We start from the raw sequence: 22,321 nt of genomic DNA, 5'->3' as shown, positions 1-22,321 counted from the left end.
GAATGGTCAACTGTCTCTCTGTCTCTCTGTCTCTCTGTCTCTCTGTCTCTCTCTGTGTGTGTGTGTGTGTGTGTGTGTACACATGCGCATGTGTGTTTAAGGGTCTGAAACCCATTCTGATAATTTCTGCCTCTACATTTTTAAAAATTATATGTTTTCATTTGCATTATCAAACAGCAACTCAATTAAACAAACTAACACCAGTATTTGAATGCTCCCCCATATTAAAACAAAGAAAGTCCATTTTTGGAGTCCATTCGAATTGATGAGATTGTAATGTTTGAGTGTTCCAAACATTAAAATAAAACAAAACAAAACCATTTTATTCATGATGGACAAGTGCTGGGTGATTAGATAGACAGACAGTTAATTATATCCTCAGTATGTGCAGTATCTGACATCACTGGACCCTAAATAGTCAATTACGCAAAGGACAAGAGTGCGGCTTTCAACAGAGTTGGGAACTACTCCTGTGGGGCATTTTATTTGTGCATATGTTTATATTTGTCATTGGGTTCCTATTGACTGAACTGAGAAAACAGAGTATCACATGAAAAGGACAATTCGTGTGTGTGTGTGTCTATGTGTGATGGAATGGAAATTACTACACCACCCCAGGGCTGCTCTGTTTTTGGGCCTTTGTCACATTGCAGGGGACATGTCAGGAGAATGAGGGGTTTAGGGCCCTGCTAAACATTAGCCACCTTGACATGCGCCTGGAGTGTGACATTTCAGTCCCCACTGCCATTTGGATATTTCCATCTGTGTTCTGGGGGTACTGGGTATGTGTTGTCTTGCCATCAGACTGCAACATGCAGAGAAGCACTTGTGCTGCTTTCTCGCAGACCATTACCCTTTTAAAGCTGGTCAGTGAACAAACTAGAATGGGAAATGTTTTTAGCCTAAGGTCAATATTAAACTGAACAGTTCTGGAGTGGTTTAACAATCAATCCCTCTTTCCAAGGAACTCTGAGATGTATAGCTCTGTGAGTTGAATATGGGTCTCCAAACTACTCTCAGCACACCTTAACAAACTACAGTTCCCAGGATTCTTTGGGGGAAGCCATGACTGTTTAAAGTGGTATCATATGGCTTTAAATGTATAGTGTGGATGAGGCCTTAGTTGTAATAATCCAAATTCTGCAGACTGAAGCAAGCTATCATATCTTGCACAAAATAAGATGTTTTGCAATGCAGTTTTCTTCTTCTTCTTCAATAATAATTGCAGTGCATAACTGGGAAATGAAGAGGCAAGACAAGATGAATTGTGGGTAAATCAAGGGCCATGTATATTGGAATAAAGCCAATTACATGCTTGATTGCATAATAAAATGACCTGCAGAGACAAATGTGGAACCTATCTCATGCCCAATCGGGTGAGGACACCTTGACATGGGAAAGGGTGGTCCAAGTCCAATCCCCTTCTCCGGGCCCCATCCCTGCAGGGTGGTTAGGGAGGTCTTCCTGCTTCACCCCCCCCTCAGGGCTGCACAGCTCTGAGTGGGTGTTCCTGGTTAGCCCCAAAGGGGAGCCTTATCCTGCCAACAGGCCACACAACCTGGAAGGCAGGCCTCAGAACCCACCAATCACCTTAAAGTGTACCTAAGGGTGGTCACCAAACCCTACCTTGTGAAATTCCACACATATCTGCTTAAATAGCCACCCTGCTCCTCCCTCTACACTATAGGTACGTGTGGCCATGTCGCGCCTAAGGGAAGGGGCTTTTGAAGCCATGCCAGGTCTGACGATGGCGGGAATAATAATAATAGGGAACTGAAACTAAGTTCCATCTCCAAGGCAATTTTTATTGTTCATTGATGATCACTTTTATTTTTTATTTGTTTAAAATATTGAAATATCATAATTTTAAAATCTAAAATTTTAAAACTTGATTGTTACAATCGTTATGGAAGGCCCTGCTGGGGGTGCCCCCCCCCAAATTTGGAGAGAGTAGGTGACTAACAGGGATAGATCATTCTTTGTTATGCCACTGCATGTAATAAATTCTCTGCACATATCTATCACCGGTCTCATTTACATTTAGGTTCCAGGTAAAAACTGATGTTTTCTGGGTCTTAGTGGTGCTTGATTAATCTGACAGTTCTATAGATATTTATCTTAGGATGTGGCTAGTTTTTTTTCCCTTTGTGTATAATGTTTCAACATTGAATGAATTATTGTTTTATGTCATTGTTGTTATCCCTTGGCAGCTTAGAACCACTGTGCTTGGATATGGTCTGTTCAAATGTATTTTTAAGCATTTTAAAATGTTATGTTTTTAATTGTATGGGTACCCTTGGCTCTTTCAGGAGGAACAGCAGGATATAAATCGAATAAATATTAATAAAATAAATAAATGTATAACAAATGTGCAATGATGCTGTAAGCCACCTTGGGAGAATTTTAACTGAAACGTGGAACATATATATTTTAAATATTTATACTTATTTATTAAATTTATATCCACTCTTCCTTCCAAAGGAGGCCAGGATGGCAAATAGTGAACTGAAATATTATAGGGATAGTATGTGTGTGTGCATGTGTGTGTGCTTGTGCTTATGTATGCTGTGAAAATAAATCTTTTTCACATAATTTGCCTTTGCCTGAAAGGCCAATCATGCAAACAAACAAATAAACAAGTTAACATTATTTAAATAGAATAAGCATATGTGAATTCTGAGCATACACAGTGAATGCAAACCTGCAAAATATTTACAAAAGTGTAGAACCTCAGGTGGCAGTTGAAATATTTGTTGGGAGAGGTACACACATGAGAGGGAAACTGCTCCAAATCACAATTCTGCTAGAACAGGAGTGGGGGACCATTTTCAGCCTGAGGGCCTTGTTCCCTCACAGGCAAACCTTCAGGGGGGTGCATGCCCATGGTGAGGTAAACGTGGGTGTGACCAGACAGACACACCCCGCTCTCCATCCTCCATCCAGGAAAGCAAACAATAGTATCACAATTCAAGGACACATTCCAGCCTGGTAAAATCAGTAGTAGAGGGTGTAGAGAAGGGTCCATGAAGGGTGTAGCCTGAGGAGCTCCGTGGCCTGGGCAAAGTCCTGAGGGCTGAATAGGGAGGGCGTAAGAGCTGGATGTGGCCCATGGGCTTGAGTTTACCCACCTCATATGCTAGAAGAAATATGGGTGCCGTGTGGGAACCTGAAACCTATTGCTGGTATACAAGGTGAATACAAACGCTGGCAAACAGCTGGGCGTGACCCAATGGCTGATGAAGAGCAGGCTAAAGGTGAGGAGCACTGAATGCTGAAACAAAATGAACACGGAAGACTCTGCCGATTTCAAAAAGGACTATCAATAATTTGATGGTTGGAAGGCGATGGCTGATGCCCCCCTTTAGCAACCTAGTTTTATTTCTTGAATTTAAATCAATGGGGGTGTGATTGTTATTTTTTTTAATTCAGATGTGGAGAAAATGCAGCATTAAAATCCAGTTTTTTTCCAATTTTTTTCAAGTTGTCAATATTATAGTTTACGTTTATTTAGACCAATATGTATGTGTATGTGTATCCAAATAAATAAATAAAACATATATCCCATCCACCACCACCCATTTAAATCAGCGGTCTATTTCTATCATGTAGTTTCAACTTGCCTTTTCTCTCAGTAGCTTATTGCTGTGATTTCTAAGCTCACTTAGGAATTGCAAAGAATATAGGATATGATTGGACTGAGAAAGAAAGAAGATCTTCTGAGGCTAACACCCTTGGGAAGGAACTGCTAATTTTTGAGGCCTAGTCCCAAGGTGGGCTGATGAGAAGAAGATGGAGATATAGACATAAATGCAGTTTAATAAATCTATTTAACACAGGTTTTATGTCTGAAGCTGCATATGAAGACAAGGTCAAAAAATATTCTTACCTGGACCCTTGCAAGGTGAAAATTCTTCTTTTTCTACAAATTTGTGCATAAAATTTTGATTGGTTATGAAAGATAAGCATCTGGCAGTTTACATGTGTGCAGAAGAGGCACCTTATAAGATTGTTTGGGCACATATAGGTTGTGAACCCTAAACATATGTGAACTTGCTTATTATTTTAATTATTATTTTCATGTGAATGAAATCTATATGGCATCTATATGAAACCTGATGACATTTATATGTTCTAGTTGATATGATGTAGTGCAGGAATGGAAAGCCTATGATCTTCCAGATGCCAGATGTTGTTGGACTCCAAGTCTCATTAGCCCCAGCCAGCACGCCAGTGTTCAGAGATGATGGGGTTGTGGTCCAACAACAACTGGAAGTCCACAGGTTCCCTATCTCGGCTTTAATGTACATGATACAAGTCAATAGGCTTCCCATTTCTGGTCTAGTGCATAAAGTATTAGTTATGGATCTGGAAAACCTAGCTTCACATCAAATGTAAACTGCAGATTATTTGCATAACCTTGGGCAAATCGGTCAGATACATCTCCCTGTATGTAAAAATGTTAATTATAGGGCCAGTTCACATGTAAATATTTAACTTGATATATTGTTGCCAGCTGAAAGTGTGAACAGAAAGTGTAAAGAAAACATTATGCTTGAAGTGGTGTGAGACAATGAGAACATTTCATCTGATATGATCTACAATTCCCTACTGAAACATCCAAAACATTAATTGACATTGCAGTCATCAGGTGAACCAGCCCTTTTAGGAGAAATGGATACTGCAAACATTTGATATGTTAAAAGTACTATGTACTATAAAAGAATGATGTTGGTGGTGATCATAATAGTAGAAAACAGGAACTTGTTCTTTCTTTATGATCCTATAACTCAATAATAATAATAATAATAATAACAGTAGTAGTAGTAGTAGTAGTAGTAGTAGTAATAGTAGTAGTAGTAGTTAAAAGTAACAGGGTTGGGCCCAGTTAGTTGCACTTAGTGCCTTGTTGAAGTCAATGGAATATGACTAGCATGTCTCATTGATTTCAGTGGGACTTAAGTCTGTGTCAAACCCATACCATGATATATAAGTTAAAGAAGCATGGAATTATACTGCCTTAGGGAGTGAGACTTTGGATCTGCATTGGTTTATTTCTGAAACATATAAAGAAGATCAGAGGATTCCAGAGTTTTCAAATTCTCTTACATATTCTTAGGTTTGGTTCAGATTTTAATTTGCACTGTCTGAAACAATATCTGAGCTAAAACATAGCAAACCTTTGAAATTCACACTCTAATGAAATAATGTATAGAAAAAATGTGCACATTAGGTAAAATGTGCATAAAATGCACATAGTAGTGAACATAAAATGCATTATATCAGGGAAATTGCTTGCAGTATGTGTATATATGTATATCAAACAAAATTACACACAAATATTGGTATAATAGTAGGAGAAATTAGCACAAAAATGTTGATGAATTTACATGAGGACCTTTTTAAAATAATGAAAGCTGATACAGAAAGGTGGAGAACTGAAGACTGGAAAAATAGGAAACTGAGAGAAAAGTAAATTGACAGATTTGCCTATCCCTCTTATCAGTATAATTAATTTTTAAAATCTAAAGCAGAATGATTAACCAGTTTGTATTACTTTTCTGTTTTTAATAAAAATTAATTATAGACATGAAAGGGCTTACATACTGTTGTTTTGCATTTTAAAGATGTAAAAGAAACATAGGCCTACAGATGCTGTACTTAATCTCTTCTTGTCCTTGCAAGTCACAGATTGTAGTCTGCATTCAAAAACATGGAAGAAACCAACCAGACAAATGTCAGCTATTTCATCCTTCTGGGATTTTCCCTGACTCCAGACCTTCATATTCTCCTGTTTGTCCTGTTCACCTTCACCTACTTGCTGACCCTGATGGAAAATCTCATCATCATCATCGTCATTCGGGTGAACAATAGCCTTCACAAACCCATGTACTTCTTCCTATGCAACCTCTCCTTTCTTGAAGTCTGGTATGTCACAATCATTGTCCCTAAGATGCTGGGAGATTTCCTCACGCCAGACAAGCGTATCTCGTTTCAAGGCTGCCTGACACAGCTGTATTTCTTTGTCACTTTTGTATGCACTGAATATATTCTCCTGGCTGTTATGGCTTATGACAGGTATTTGGCCATATGCTACCCACTGCGTTATCCAGCCATCATGAGTAATACTTTCTGTGCTCAGCTGTCAGCAGGATGCTGGACATGTGGCTTAATTACGTCTGCAATTAAGCTCAGCTTCATCGGTCAGCTGAAATACTGTGGCACTGATAAGATCAACCACTATTTCTGTGACATTTCACCCCTCTTGAATGTCTCTTGCACTGATTCTTCTATGGCCGAACTGGCAGATTTTATCCTAGCTCTTATGGTTATCATGGTTCCACTATGCATTGTAGTTACATCCTACATCTATATCCTCTCAACGGTATTAAAGACTCCTTCAGCTCAAGGCAGAAAGAAAGCTTTCTCTACCTGCAGTTCCCATCTCACCGTTGTGGTGCTGTTCTACTCCACCACACTCTTCACCTATGCACGGCCCAAAGCCATGTATGCCTACAACTCCAACAAAGTGGTGTCAGTTCTGTACACTGTAGTAGTGCCCCTTCTGAACCCTCTAATATATTGCCTTAGAAATAAGGAAGTAAAAGATGCCTTGAGGAAGACACTGTCAGGTTAAGGAACTGATGAAGAGCGGCTCTTTCCCATCGTGATAGGCATAGCCAACATGGTGCCTTCTGGATGCTGTGAACGACAACTCTCATTATCTCTGACTATTGGCTATACCAGCTAGGGTTGTTGAGATCTGTAATTCATAACATATACAAGGAACCACATTGGCTGCTGCTGCATTATGAGAAACAGAAGAAAGCTGAAATCCTATACCAATTTAGGGGATTTGTGGTTTTTTTTAGTGCAGTGGTCCACAAGCTTAATTCAGGTGGTCTGTGACTTGTCTGTAAAAATACAATTTAAAATACAGCATCTAGCACAGAGCATTGCAATTGCTACAACAAGCAGAAAAATCATTTAAGTGGTCTTCAAGACTCTCAATAATTTTCAAGTGATAGATGGGGGAAAGGTTTGGGAACCACTGATCTACATGATTTGGGAAACTTTGTGATTTTAAGTTTTGATAATTTGAAGTTTCAAAGGCTCATATGTTTGACTTATTCTTGGATTGTTTTTTCTTTTGGGGGGAGGTGATTTTGTATTGTAATTGCCACTGGCTACAAACAATACAAATGTGACTAACTAAGCCACTTATCTGGCTGAGAATAAACCTCGCTGAACTCAATGGGACTTATTTCTGAGCAGAAATGTATGGATTGCTTTGTAAAGCTTGATGCATGAATTGAGCCCAATTATACAAGGGCTAAATGTGTGTAGGAGCCACAGGCATGCATGCTACCCTTTACCCCTGCACACTGCACTTTTGCACTGCTACAGTGAACAGACTCGAACAAGGAAGCAGCAATTCTAGTCATTACATCTCTGTCTGTCTCTCTGTCTCTGTCTCTCTCTCTCTCACACACACACACTGTAAACACTGGAATGCTTGTGCTCTCCCACAGTAAGACAGAATTAAAATACTATATACAGAGAAAGAAAATTTGCTTTGTTTTGTTTTTTGGGGAAGCATGGATGTTTTATTTTATTTTTAAATTCAAATCCCTTCTGGAGCACCTGCAAAATAAAGGAATAAATTTTCTTCTTCAAGAAGCCTTTTAATTTGTGAAGTACAATCTTATGCATGTTAATTTAGAAGTAAATCTTGCCATCTTCAGTACGGTTAACTTCCAAGTAAGGGTGAATAGGATTACAGACACAGTAATATTTAAGATTTTTCTTTCTCCGCAAAAGGCAAAGGATGCTCTTCAAGTATTTATTTCATTATTATGTGGGTTGTATTCAATTGTTGTACCTCCTCTGACTAGGGGTGGGAAGTTCTGTCAGTTTTGGTTCCCTCAGTTCCCCATTTTTCCAATCTTAAATTCAGTTCTCCACATTTCTATATCAACTTGTGATTTTAAAAAATCATGCTTTTTTCAACATTTTAGTGTGAATTTCTCATAATAGCCACATTTTGTTTTCAATTTTGACTGATGCACACATTTTTGCAAGCATTTATCCTCTACCTCTGACAAAAAGGCTCATTAATCCGGTGAAGGTGCCCTTAAGTGGAATGGGAAAGAGGCCAAGTTCACTGATTGTCCTTAGGAATGTAGGAAGCTGCCAGACCATTGATCCATCTAGCTCAGTGTTGTCTACACAAACTGGCAGCAGTTATCCAGCTTCTGCTTTGTATGAAGAAGGTTCCAGGTTCAGGGAGAGACTTCATGTCTAAGAAACACTGGAGAGCTGCTACCAGTCTGTGTAGAACCTGCTGTGGAGAAACAACCTGTTGAAGGCTACCATATAGTACAGAGAAAATCTTCACGGCCTGCCTACATATCAAAAGTGAAGGGGAAAGAAACAATCCACTGGAAATGAGTTCCATAATTTTCAGCCCATTACTGAGAAAGTCCTGTCTCTTGTGCATGTGCAACATGGGCACTTGAGAACAATCCCAGAAATTATACCGCCAGTACTTTACTGGGCCCAGTTGAACAGATCACATTTGCAAATAAATACAAATTTCATTGAATGATATATATAATCATGTGCAATACAGTGGAAACTATATTCATATATGCGTAGAAGTACATATTTTATTGGCTGCTGCATCAGGGAATTAGATATGAAGCCAACGCTGAAACATGTATGCATGTGCTTTGATTCTGCCCAGGAGGCAAGTAATGGCAGACCTGATAATTCAGTTGAGGAAAAATATGGAACACATGATCAAAGACTCATATCCTACTTGTTATACTGCCTACCAACCATGCATTGTGGATTGCAAGGATCTTGCCAGTGCAAATTATTTTTGAAGTCAACATTAGCCACAAAGCCAAAGCTTAGTTCACAGATGCATGCACAACACTTAATCTTAGCCACTGTGTAACACTGTAGTCATCAAGTGATGAACACTAAGGATAGTTGAGGAATTTGCTCTTTGTGGCGACTTTTGCAGACTGATCCAATCTGCATGTTCAGACTAATCTGCAGATTGGAACAAAGGCTTTTGCACTTCCCAAATGTTCCAACCCTGTTCTCAGCTAAAAAGTAAAATAAAATTATCACACCTTCAAACTCTGCTCCAGAAGATTAGGGAACCTTCCAGAATAGATTTCAAGGGTTCACACGGAGATGAAAGAGAAGTTTATCTCACTGTCAGAGGCAGTATGCTTCTGAATACCAGTTACTGGAAACTGCAGAACCTGGTAGGACCCCTCCTTAGGGTGGGAAGGTGGTGCTCCCATTCCATGATCTGTGGATTGCAGAGAAGGAATTCCCAGGCATGCACTCCCAATACAGAGAGAACAAGCCTCAGTAAGCCCACACGCATGCCCCACCTACCTCTTCTGTCAGTGTCACCCATGATGGTAGGGGGGCTTCCCTAAGGGGCTGATGCCCCCACTGCCATTTTGGTTGATAGCAGGCATGGGCGCTATGTGCACATGTCAGTCACACAACACGAGAGGTAGGTGGGGCATGCAAGCAGGCTTACTAGTGCCATGCCACCTGTATCGGGAGGGCATTGGGCTATGGCATCATGGGCCCGGGACAGGAGGGTGCCTAAGGGCCCAGTCATACTTGGCACCAGCCCTGTCTACAATAAACATAAAGGCACATCTGGGATATAGCTAATGTAATTCAAAGGAATTTACTTTTTCTCTTGCAGGGAAGAAACCACATAACCCAGGGTCCTGGAATGGGGAAAGGGAACCAAACCATCATCACCGAGTTCATCCTTTTAGGCTTCCCCACCTCATTAAATGTCCAACTGTTGCTCTTCTTCATTTTCTTACTGAACTATCTTTTGGTGCTGGCAGAAAACACAGTCATCATGCTGATGGTGTGGATGAACAGAAACCTGCACAAGCCCATGTACTACTTCCTCTGTAACTTGTCCTTCCTGGAGGTCTGGTACATTAGCATCACTATCCCCAAGATGCTTTTTGACTTCCTTACCCAGAGAAAGCTGATCACCTTTGCTGGATGCATGACTCAACTCTACTTCTTTGTCTCTCTAGCATGCACCGAGTGTGTCCTTCTGGCTGTCATGGCCTATGATTGCTATGTTGCCATTTGCTTCCCACTGTGCTATTCAGCCATCATGAGCACCAGGCTCTGCTTCCACTTGGCTGGTGGGTCATGGATTAGTGGTTTCACTATCTCTGTTTTCAAGGTCTCTTTCATCTCACAGTTGACTTTTTGTGGTTCCAACATCATCAATCACTTCTTCTGTGATATCTCACCTGTGCTTAATCTAGCCTGCACGGACATGTCACTAGCTGAACTGGTGGACTTTGTATTAGCCATTATCATACTGGTCCTTCCTTTATTTGTGACAGTCCTGTCCTACATCTATATCATTGCCACCATCCTACACATTCCTTCAGCCACTGGGCACAACAAGGCTTTCTCGGCCTGTGCCTCACACCTTACAGTTGTAATCATTTACTACACACCCATGATTTTCATGTATGTGAGGCCCAGGGCCATCACCTCCTATAACTCCAACAAGCTGATCTCAGCCATTTATGCAGTTTTAACACCCATGTTAAATCCCTTCATCTACTGCCTCAGGAATAATGAGGTCAAGAAGGCTATTTGGAGGACACTGCGTGGAAAGATTATCATTTGAAGGAGAGATGAATTGATATGTAGTATTGTTGGATTCAATGCAGCATGACGAAAACAGTGTTCTGTACTGCATGTTTAATAAAAAAAAGTGAGGAATGTCATAATACTTGACCAACCCTCTGCTCTACTCTGAGGCAACTTCATCTACATATAGGATTGAATACTATGTATAGGTTAATTTAAAGCTAATAGTTGTTTTGATGTTTACTGAGTTTTTATTTGTATGTATTGAGAATCAGCACACTATAGGGTATTCAGAATCACATGACTATAATCACATGAGGCACAAGAGGGGGGCTAGCATGCATGTTTGAACCTGCATGTTCCCCTGCATGACACGCCAGACCCTACCCACTGCTATCCATGTATTGGGCTTATGTCCATTGTGGGGCACCTTATTGACTCACTCTGTGAGTGGGAACTCAGAACACTCAGGGTTGCAGCTCAAAGGGATGAACAATACATGTGTTGGTCCCCACTCTCCTGTGCCATGTGATTATGCCCATGCGATTCTGAACATCTGCATAGGACTCATGTGTTAGTTTAGGCAATGAATGGATTAAATGACCATTATAGCTCATCTGTATAGCTTGATCCTCTTAATTTAACTATGCCAGGAGTTCTCAGACTTTCTACCCCCCAAGGCCCACTGAAGAACATTACTGGGCCCACAAGTAACAAAATCGTGGCAGATGGAGTCAGAGTTTGGCATAATGAGCTGGCAATTACTGACATCATTTTCTACTGATATCTAATTCATCTTTTTGTTCTGGTTTTATTGTGACTTGTCATTTTAGGTTGAATGAGATGATCCATCTAAGTGGTGCAGAAGTTTTCTTTAACTGTTTTCTATTCCTACACTTTTAAGCCTCTCATTTTTTTTAAAAAAAGATCTGTTATTTCTTTATCCATTATCCTTAACTGGTACCCTATGCCCACCCCCAAACAGTCACTTTTCCCCATATTTTCTCTCTGGTCCTATACATTCACTTTTTTCTCTTACAGCAGCTTTTATTCCCTTTTCTATTCCCAATTTATTTATATTATTAAAGTTTCATATAATAATTCCCTTTAACATCTCCTCTATCCCTTTCCTCTTAGAGGAGGGAGACCTTCTTTCCCTTGTCCCCTGTGAACTTCTCTGTTTCCCAACCACCATTAATCAGCATGCACAAAGTTACTTTTGCTGCTATCAGTCCAACCTGTCGAGGCTTATTTTGGCACCTGCCAAAGCGGTGCGATGCTCACCTCAATACCCAGGTGTAAGTGCGAGCTGAGGAGAGCCTGAGAGACTCTTGGGCTTTCGGCCAGGTACCAAGTAAACACAAATACACAACTTTTTGATCAAAAAGTGACCCCAATCTCACTTTGGCACATCAGCCAGGCAAGAATGAAGGCGCCCTTTATTAACTACTGTGTCAATATATAGGTTTCAGGAGTTTCAGGAGTGAAACAGCAATAAACAAAATGTAACATAACATCAGTGACAACGTCAGAGACAAATAACAGGCCCCTGCTACATTTCAAAAAGTCAGGACATTCCTCCCTTGAATCTTTGGGGCCCTGAGTAATACATTGTGAGATAAGGGTAGGGATGAGGTGAGTAACTGACACTTCTGGGGGTCATAAACATGGGAACATATACACAAGAAGATACATATGGCCCTGAGAGGCCCTCTTATCAATGAAACTGTGAGATTCTGTTAATAAGACTCTGAGGGAGTGCCCAGAAGGAATTTAGAGTGAAATACAAAGCCTTAATTATACATAGAAGATACATGGGTGTAAATACACATCGCGTACTGCAAGAAATAAAACAGTCAAGGGCAACTCAGTTTATTATCTTCTCAAAACATTATTGGCGACTTAAAGGCACCTCCGAGGTCAACTTCCCATGAAGAAATGTAACTGTCATTATGTGTGTGTGTCCCCTCCCACCTGTGTTCCATCGTGCTTTGCAACTTTGGTTCACTGGTGTATTTCCTAGGCTCAGGGTTTCCTTCCCAACAAACCAAAAGGCTATTGAATGGCAAGGAAGTGAGGCAGGCAAGTGAAGAGGTATTGGGTGGCTGTGACTCTGAAAGTGGTCCAAGGTCATCTGGCGGGTCCCAGCATTTTTCTATGCTAAATTTGCCGGCACAGATCTATCCTAAATTTTCAGTGCCAGCCCAAATCCACCCAACCAGCTTTATGGCTAAGCAAGATTTTTTATGGCTAAGTGAAGATCACCCTAACCACTATTCCATACTGCCTCTACTTTGTATTTGGGTAAACAATGCATACAAGGGTGATTGTCATAGGCAGAGGCTTTCTAGGCGTCTCTAAAAGTATAACTGAGCAAACAACCTTTATATGCCTACTCAAGTCCCCAAACCAGCCAACAGCTAGGACAGGAAACCAAGTAGAGTTGTCAGCTGATGAGGGGGAGAAAAGGCCTGACCATGTTGTTTGCTTTTGCTCTGATTTAGTAATCAGTAAAGAAAGTGACAAGACCATTTCCCCACCTGAAACATTGTTTTCTTCTCGAGAGCATTAAGCTTTGACTGTCCAGATGTTGTACTAGCTACAACTCTCATCATACCTGAATTTTTGCCATGCTGGCTGAGGACAACAGGAACGGAACAAGATCTGTAGAGCCACAGGATCCCCACCCCTGTTTTACCTATACATGCTAGATGAACATACAGCTTTTGCTGCAAGCTTTGCCCCACCAAAAAACTAATAATAATAATAATAATAATAATAATAATAAAATTTTATTTGTGCGTCGCCTATCTGGCCGAATCAATGGCCACTCTAGGCGACTTACATTTACAATAAAATACAATATAAAAACAACACCAACATACTCAACAATTAAAAATTAAAAGCCTCTTTCAAGTAATCAATAGCATTAAAAACTAACCCACCCCAGAAATCCCATAGGCCTGCCTGAACAGCCAGGTCTTTAAGGCTCGGCAAAAGCCTATCAAGGAGGGGGCATGGCGAAGATTGAAAGGAAGGGAATTCCAGAGGGTGGGGGCCCTCTCTCTGGTCCGCACCAGCCTAGCTGTTTTAGCTGGCGGAATCGAGAGAAGGTCTTGTGAGGCTGATCTTATTAGGCGGCCTAATTGGTGATGCTGGAGGAGCTCCTTAAGATAAACTGGGCCAAATCCTTATAGGGCTTTAAAGGTCAATACCAGCACCTTGAATTGGGCCCGGTAAACAACTGGTAGCCAGTGTAGATCTGATAACACTGGCGTGATGTGATCACGGCGACGGCAGTTCCTAATTAAACGTGCTGCCGCATTCTGTATCAGCTGTAATTTCCGGATCGTTTTCAAGGGCAGCCCCACGTAGAGCGCATTACAGTAGTCTAAGCGAGAGGAGACCAGGGTGTGTACCACCCGTGGGAGTAGATGGACAGGAAGGTAGGGTCGCAGCTTCCGTATCAGATGAAGTTGATACCAAGCTGCCCGACTCACTGCCAAAACCTGAGCCTCCATGGACAGTTGGGAGTCGAGAATGACCCTGAGGCTGCGTACCTGGTCTTTCACGGGCAATTTTACTCCATTAAGCACCAGGTCTATATCTCCCAACTTACTCTTGTCTCCCACGAGCAGCACCTCGGTCTTGTCAGGGTTTAGTTTCAGCCTATTCCTTCCCATCCATTCACTAACGGATTCCAGGCACTTGGACTATATGAATGACTCCTTCCCTGAACTCATCAGTAAATCACTAATAGGCAAAAACCCTTGCGGTTTAAGAACTTACCTATAGCCAACAGATATCTCTATCAAACTTTAAAAAGCAGATAAATTGGGCAGCTATAGTGAATACACCAGGGGAACAGGAGACCTGACCTCCTCTCTGAGACATTGTACTGCCTTACCAATTTGTCAAAATGCAAACACAGTTTGGGTTGGTCTTTCACAGTCCAATCCACTTCCTGCATAGGGGAGAGTAGAGTGACGGAGGAAAGGGGGAAAGGGGAGCAGAAGGAGGGGGAGGGGAAGGAGGGGATAGGAAGGGGAGGGGTGAAGAAAGGTGGGGAGAAGGAGCAAAAGGGAGGTGATGGGAGGTGGGAGGTGGGAAGGGCAGTTTTGATCATTTGCATGCTTATTGAGTTCAATAGGATTTACTCCCATGCAATCATAGCTACGATAGGTAAAACTGAGCATTGGGGAGGGGAGGGGGAGGGGGAAGGTGGGGATTGGAAGGGGATGGGAGAAGGGAAGGGAGGGGTGAAGAAAGGGGGAGTGAAGGAGCAAGAGGGTGGGGATAGGAGGGAGGATGTTTGATCATTTGCATGTTTTTTGAGTTCAGTGGGATTTACTCCTGTGCAAACATGCTTAGGATAGGTGAAACTGACCTGGGGGAGGGGCAGGGCGGGGAGGAGAAGGAGGGCAGGAATGGCAGGGGGAGAGAGTAAGGGGGAGGAGAGGTGATTGGATGGGTAGGCACTGGGTGGAGGGGAAGCCCCTTTCCTTTCCAAAAGGAAAACGGGAACAGTATCATTCTTTTTCAGAGTTTCCCCCACCTTTTTATTCTACAGCAGCCACATGTAGCCTTCCACTCAAATTTAAACCAAAGCTGTCCCTGGCCACATCCACACCAGACCTTTATTTCACTTTAGACAGTCATGGCTTCTCCCAAAGAATCCTGAGAATTATAGTTAGTGAAAGGTGCTGAATGTTGCTAGAAGACACCGTTCCCCTCACAGAGCTTCAATCAGAGTGGCTGTTAAACCGTTAAACCGTTGTAGCCACTGGAGCTCTGTCAGGGGAATAGAAGTCTCCTCTCAGCACCCTTCACAAACTACACTTCCCAGGATTCTTTGAGGGAAGCCATGACTGTCTAAAGTAAAATAAATGTCTGGAGTGGTTGTGGCGCTCTGATGAGGCAAGCCCAGCAGCTGTGGGTCTGGCTTTTAGAACATGGACAGTTGGTTCTTACTGAGCATGCCCAGACTTATCATTGAGTTCAATACTGAATTTCTTAAATTAATTAAAAATCAGCCAGGCATTTTTTTTAACTTTTAAACTGCAGAAGATGAAGGTCAGAGTATAGGGAAAGGCCAGTAATAGGATTACAGGTACTCTGTGAACATGGCTGATTGTTAATTAATTTCAACAAATTATGAGAACTCTAACAGAAAAAAGTCTAAAAGGGGTTCCCCCTCTCTTTTTTACACTTTGAACTCTCAATTCTCTTTGACAGTTTTGTATATATGTATACATATATATATATGTACTGTATATATATATGCACATATAGATAGACAGAGACAGACAGAGAGAGAGAGAGAGAGAGAGAGAGAGAGAGACCGACCCTTCTGTCTACTTTGCAATGATAAGGTAGGCTCAAATTCCATGGAGATCCACAAGGGCCCTGCAAATGAGGCAGAAAAAAAATTAAGCATCTTACACTGAAGGGGAAAAAATATTTTGAGAAGCTGGAGAACAGATTTAAGTATGGCACTTATTGTTACCCTGGTGTTTGAGCTCCCTTGAGATACAGGAACAGTTGACATATTTTTCACAAAATGCTTCCTTGCATTTCTGATAATAAGAGTTTAAAATCCAATTGACAAGGTATATATATTTTAAAGTGAGTGCTTTCCCAATCAGTATCTTAAAAGGTGCAACAAATTTAATGTACAAATACAAACGTTCTTGTGGTTCATTCTAACTTTATGACAAATATAAATCTGCTACACCCTGGGGTGAATGTGGGGGGGGACCACTGTTCTACAGATGTCTTATTTGCACTTAGGAAATGTTGCATGTTCTCTGGTTCAGATAATACTAGCTCTCTAGGGACTGGGTCTGAAGTGAGCACCATTTACTTTAAGAGACAGAAAACGATTGCAGGAAGCAAGAACACACTTCCACTTATTGCGATACATTGGCTTCCTCCCCACCCTTCCCACTTTGGATACATTCATGTATTTCAGTGGGAGAAAATAACATCCCTGAACATCTTCACTCAACTGTGGATGGAAGGTGATAATTGTTTTGAAGTTGTTAGGTTTCTGAGGCACATAAATATGCAGTGTGGAATCCAATCTTTGATTACTGAAATCAAGGTGAGAGATTATTCTTCATGTTATAACTGCCATACCTAATCATAGTAATGTTGTTGTAGGTGTTTGATTACATTTCCTAAAATTATTACATACAGTTCATAAAAAAGTAAAGGTACTGCCTTCAAGTCGATTCCAACTTATGGCGACCCTATGAATAGGGTTTTCATGAGGCTGAGAGGCATTGACTGGCCCAAGGTCATCCAGTGAGCTTCATGGCTATGTGGGGATTCAAACCCTGGTCTCCCAGGTCATAGTCCAATATCTTAACCACTACACCACACTGGCTGTCCCTCACATACAGTTCATACTGCAAGATAATTTTTGTCTGCTGTACAATTTTGGCATCTCTAATTTTCTCTGATCATAACTAATTGATAGTCAGACATTAGCCCTGATGAGGAACTGCAATTTTGTCTCTTTCATAATTAGATGAGGGCATTACTAGCAGGATGAAAGATCCCTTGTCCTGCTCCTAGTTAATGTCTTGTTTAAAAATGAATGAAAGGCATTGGGAATCACAGTGGATAGAAGAAAACTGGCTGTCACAAGAACTGTGTGTCTGTGCAACAACCATGAGTTGATGTTACTCAAGTTGATGTTACTCAAGTCATTACTGGCATGTATGAATCACTGTTAATACTTTAATATTACCTGATGTAAACTTTAAAACAATGCATTTCAGTGGGCACATCCCACATGATGACTAATATATTGAGATACCCCTTGAGTTATTCCTCCTCTGCCTTACAATTTTTATGAGTAAATAGAAATTAGCACCATGGATGAGTAGGTTTCATGACTTTTGAACTGTGTGTATGTACCTTAACTTAATGCTTTGTCTGCCACAGAGCCACCTCAATTTCCATAGTGACTCTGTGCTGACCTACCTGTTGAAGACACATTTTTTGAGATTGTGTATCTTTTCCTTATCACACAAAAAGGCTTATCCCATCAGTCTGGTAGCCCAACTACGCCCCTATCTGGACAGGGACGACCTCGCCTCCGTTGTCCACGCTCTGGTAACTTCAAGATTGGATTACTGTAATGCGCTCTACGTAGGGCTGCCCTTGAAGACAGTTCGGAAGCTTCTGCTGGTGCAGAACGCAGCTGCCAGATTATTGACGAGGACCAGTCGGTCTTCGCATATAACACCTGTCCTGGCGCGTCTGCACTGTCTTCCTATTTGCTTCCGGGCGAGATTCAAGGTGCTGGTTTTGACCTATAAAGCCTTACACGGCGTGGGACCTCAATACCTTGTGGAACGCCTCTCTCGCTATGAACCTACCCGCTCACTTCGTTCAGAATCTAAGGCCCTCCTCCGGGTACCAACCCATCGGGAAGCCCGGAGTGTGGTTACAAGATCTAGGGCCTTTTCTGTGGTGGCCCCTGAGTTGTGGAACAGCCTCCCCGAAGAGGTACGCCTGACGCCTACACTTCCATCTTTTCGGCGCCAGGTAAAGACCTTTTTAAGCTCCCAGGCATTTTAATCTTCTTAATCTTTTTTAATCTTTTAATCTGTATTTTTAATTTTTGTAGTATTTATTTTGTTTTTGCTGTGCTTTTTGTTGTTTGTTTGTATATGTTTTTGTATTTTATTATGATATATTGTATTTTATCTTGTTTGTTCACCGCCCTGAGAGCTATTTTGCTAAGGGCGGTATATAAATTGAAATAATAAATAAAATAAATAAATTGACACCTTTGAAATAGTAGAGCTGAAACACATATCCAAATGAGTCACATGTTGTATCTGTTGCTAAAATATACAACTTCTGACTACTCATGGGAGAGAGAATACTTTGAACAATGCCACTTGGTCCATCTAGTTCAGTATTGTTGACACTGAGGGGCAGCAGCTCTTCAGGATCTCAGACAGGAATCTTACCTTATCTCCTACCTGGAGATGCTGGGGATTGAACCTGGGACCTTCTGCAGGCAAAGCAGATGGTCAACCTCTGAGTTAGACCTATATATCAATCATAGGCAAGCCTTTTGGTTATATGGGAGGATATTCAAACATGCTACCCCCCAGCAAGCAGTTGAAATGATACAGCTCAGCATCAGGTGCATCACATTAATCTCATCACCTGGCAACCAGTTTCCTAAACATCACTGCATTGGCCACTGCTTTATTTTCTTTGTGTAAAGTAACAGCTCTGAGAATCTGAGTTAGGGAATTTAGATAGGAACCTATGCAGAATAATAGTATAATACACTGGAAAATTCCCAGTTTAGTGCATGATTGTATAACAGATGGCTGCACACTCATCAAAGAGCTGGGATTGGCTGACACTCAAGTGTACATTTAGAGGCAACCCTGTGTCTGTTGCCTTACAATAAATGAAACAGACCATTGTTACTTTCATATGGTTGAGTCAGAGAATATCATACCATGTGAAGCAGTCCGTAACATCATCTTTCACAATGATTCTGTTCACACTTCCATTTGTCTTTCAGAATCGGAACAATTTCAAATAAGGTGGCTCCTGTACTGTATTTGTCTGGTTTGCAAGAGAGACAAATGGGATACTGCTGGAAATGTATAATGTTGATGAAATCCAAGAATTTCTGATCATCAGACATAGACATCAATGACAACAGAAGGCACATTTCTGCTTTAAAACACTCATCATCTTCTTAAACTATGTTCTTTATGGTATAGAAAACAGTATGAAAACCACACCATGGTCACACAATTCATCTTGGAGGGTTTCCATGGTGATCTAGAGCTACAGCTGGCTCTGTCTGGCCTCTTCTTGCTGTTGTATGTCACCACCTTGATAGGGAATATTGGAATGATAGCTATCATCACTGTTGATGCCCAACTCCACAGTCCTATGTACTTCTTCTTGAAGAACTTATCCTTTTTGGATGTCTGCTACTCTTCTGTCATCACTCCCAAAGCCATGCTGAGCTTTGCAACTGGAAATAAGGCCATTTCCTACAACGGGTGTGCCATTCAAATGTTCTTCTTCGTTCTCTTTGGGACCACCGAATGCTTTTTCTTAGCTGTGATGGCATATGATCGGTTCATTGCCATCTGCAATCCACTGCTTTACAGTGTCACTACGTCCAAGATGACCTGTGTACTTCTGGTGGCTATTTCTTATTTCTTTGACTTCCTCAATTGTTGCACACAGACAGGCCTTACATTCAGTTTGTTCTATTGTGAGCCAGGGAAGATCAACCAGTTCTTTTGTGATGTCCCAGCTGTCATGAAGGCCTCTTGCTCAGACACATTTGCAAATGAAATTGTGCTCTTAGGGATGTGTGGGTTTATCATTGTTATAACCTCCACAATTGTCCTGATCTCCTACGGCTATATTGTGGCCACAATCCTGTGCATACCTTCTGTGGAAGGAAGACACAAAGCCTTCTCAACCTGTACTTCCCATATCACGGCTGTAATCTTGTTCTTTGGGACAGCTTTCTTTATGTATGGCCAGCCTGGGGCTCTCTCTAGTCCTAACCAAGGCAAAGTGGTATCTGTCTTCTACACCATTGTCACCCCAATGTTGAATCCATTAATCTACAGCCTAAGAAACAAGGAGGTCAAAGATGCCTTGAGGAGGCAGCTGGGAAGGATGGCTTTCATCAAATAAACCCCTAGCTATTTGACATTGTTTGCAGCACTTTTCAGGGTGAAAAGGTAGGCTTGCGGCACAGAGGTGTGCCCCTTTTGTGCCAGTGTGCTTGAGGGTGTATGACATATTCCAGCCACACTCTGTGAGTGTGGGCTAGTGAAATGTGTGGCCATGGAAGTGTGTTTATGCATAAACAAGGGGGTTTCCCCTGCTTGCTCTGCTTCTCCTCCCCCTCAGTTTCACCTTAAGCCTCCAAAACCACTTCAGCTCTCCAAAAAATCACCTGAACTCCATCTTCTCACCCTACATTTCTCTTTCTGCCCACAAACACCTCAACCCCATATTCTCCTCCTACTCCATTTTGCTTCACCCCCTTTATTCTCCCTTTTGAATCATGTCAATTAGATTGTTAGTCTGTGCATTGGGACTGTGTTCTTTACTTGAACTTTCTGTGTAGAAAATTGATGTCATTGCTACTGACTAGAACTCTCATTTCCAGGGCCACTGTTCAAAATCTTTAGGTATAAGATGATAAACAATCAAAACTACCCCACCAAACCATACAGATTATTGTAGTGTGCATATATCAATTGTCACCTTTTTAGAATTTCAAATAAACCAGGCAAGAACCTCTTCAGCTAAGCAGTAAACTGAGTAGTAACTGGGATCTGGTTATTATAACTGACTCTAGAAAAAATACTAAAAATTAAAGTTTTGTCCAATACCACTCTAACATCATCCTATTATCACCACCATCACCAGCACCTTCTTTATCCTGCTCTTGATCTCTTAGGATGGGCACCAGCTCCAGCCTCATCCACTTGGAACAATTCTGAGGGGTGATTGTTAGAAGTTCTCTTTATAAGAAAACAAAATCACACATAATTTCTGAGCTAGTCTTAAGTAGTCATAGTTCAGTAATAGAGCATCTATATTGCATACAGAAGGCCTCAAGTTCAATCCCCAGCATCTTCAGGACTGGGAATATCTCCTGTACGAAACACTCAAGAGCCACTGCTAGTCAGTGTGGGCAACCCTGAGCTAGATGAATCAATGATCAGACTCAGAAAGTTCCTGTGTTGTTTCCAACAGGACGAAAGGATATATATAAAAGTACAGAGGAAAATGGGAACATTTTTCTGCTGTCATAGGATGAAACAGTAGAAAAGCATTAATATTCCTAACCGCTTTAGTGTTACAGTCTTAGGTTGCAATCCAATAACACCTACCTGGGAGTAAGTCTCATTGAACCCAATGAAGCTTACTTTTGAGTAGATGTGTATTGGATTGTAGCCTTAATGCATTTTCATCAAACTAAAGATAATGGTTTCTATCTGCCTCCCTATTGATTCACCTAATCACCTATTAATGACACTTCCAGGCCATTTATCACTTAGAAATTCAGGATATCTCAGAACTGCTTCATTTGATATAAATTTTGGGAGAAGACTTTGACTTCTGCATAAGTAGAAGATATATCTCTTGAAACTGGGGATTTTTTTTAAAAAAATGTTTTCATTATGGGTGGCTAAAAGCAGATTAATCTGTTTCATTGAAATGTGAACTTACAAGAATATTTTTAGTGTAAAAACAACATGCACAATCCTGATTAAGCATCAGCAGTATCAAATCAAAAACCATCTTCTCTCAGGTCTCAGGCCAGGCCTGGCAACCAAGAGGTGTTCTGTATCTTTAAAAGTTGTGCAGGGGGAAGGGAGAATTCCACCTTGTGGTTTTTTCTCATTACAAGCATTGCAAGAACACCTGAACTTGGCTGACTTTCTCTTCTCCTAAAGATACAGGATCAGTCTCAGGCCAAGAACCTGGCAACCCTAGATGGCCACCAACTGAGATGGTCTTAAAAGGGGATCAGACAAATTCATGGAAGATAAGACTATGAATGACTACCAACCACAGAGCTATGTTCTACCTCCACTGTCAGAGGCACCACTGATTGTCCATGAAG

General features: G+C 41.3%; 2 protein-coding genes across 5 annotated transcripts in view; both read left to right on the top strand.

Annotated features, from left to right (window-relative positions):
* LOC133365829 (olfactory receptor 6Y1-like) overlaps window positions 1-10,785 on the top strand; it is a 54,072-nt gene extending 43,287 nt beyond the window's left edge. Inside the window, exons 3-4 of one of the 4 annotated variants that reach the window (XM_061588135.1) lie at window positions 3,837-3,901; window positions 9,740-10,785. In XM_061588135.1, coding sequence (XP_061444119.1) covers window positions 3,842-3,901; window positions 9,740-10,705 — 1,026 coding nt within the window. In that variant the 5' untranslated portion in view covers window positions 3,837-3,841 and the 3' untranslated portion in view covers window positions 10,706-10,785. Of the gene's footprint in view, window positions 1-3,836; window positions 3,902-5,682; window positions 6,635-9,739 lie in introns of those variants that run through there. The other 3 variants (XM_061588138.1, XM_061588137.1, XM_061588136.1) reach the window with 3 other exon arrangements.
* A 1,513-nt stretch (window positions 10,786-12,298) lies between these two features.
* On the top strand, window positions 12,299-20,373 carry LOC133367966 (olfactory receptor 9S13-like). Its single transcript, XM_061592053.1, has 2 exons — window positions 12,299-12,303; window positions 19,434-20,373. The coding sequence occupies exons 1-2, from the start codon at window positions 12,299-12,301 to the stop codon at window positions 20,371-20,373; spliced, it is 945 nt and encodes a 314-aa protein (XP_061448037.1).
* Window positions 20,374-22,321: the final 1,948 nt, after the last annotated feature.

This window comes from Rhineura floridana, chromosome 11 (genome assembly GCF_030035675.1).
Source record: "Rhineura floridana isolate rRhiFlo1 chromosome 11, rRhiFlo1.hap2, whole genome shotgun sequence".
Lineage (NCBI taxonomy): Eukaryota > Metazoa > Chordata > Lepidosauria > Squamata > Rhineuridae > Rhineura > Rhineura floridana.
Note: the sequence above shows the minus strand (reverse complement) of the source record. Positions and strands in the feature narration are given on the sequence as shown.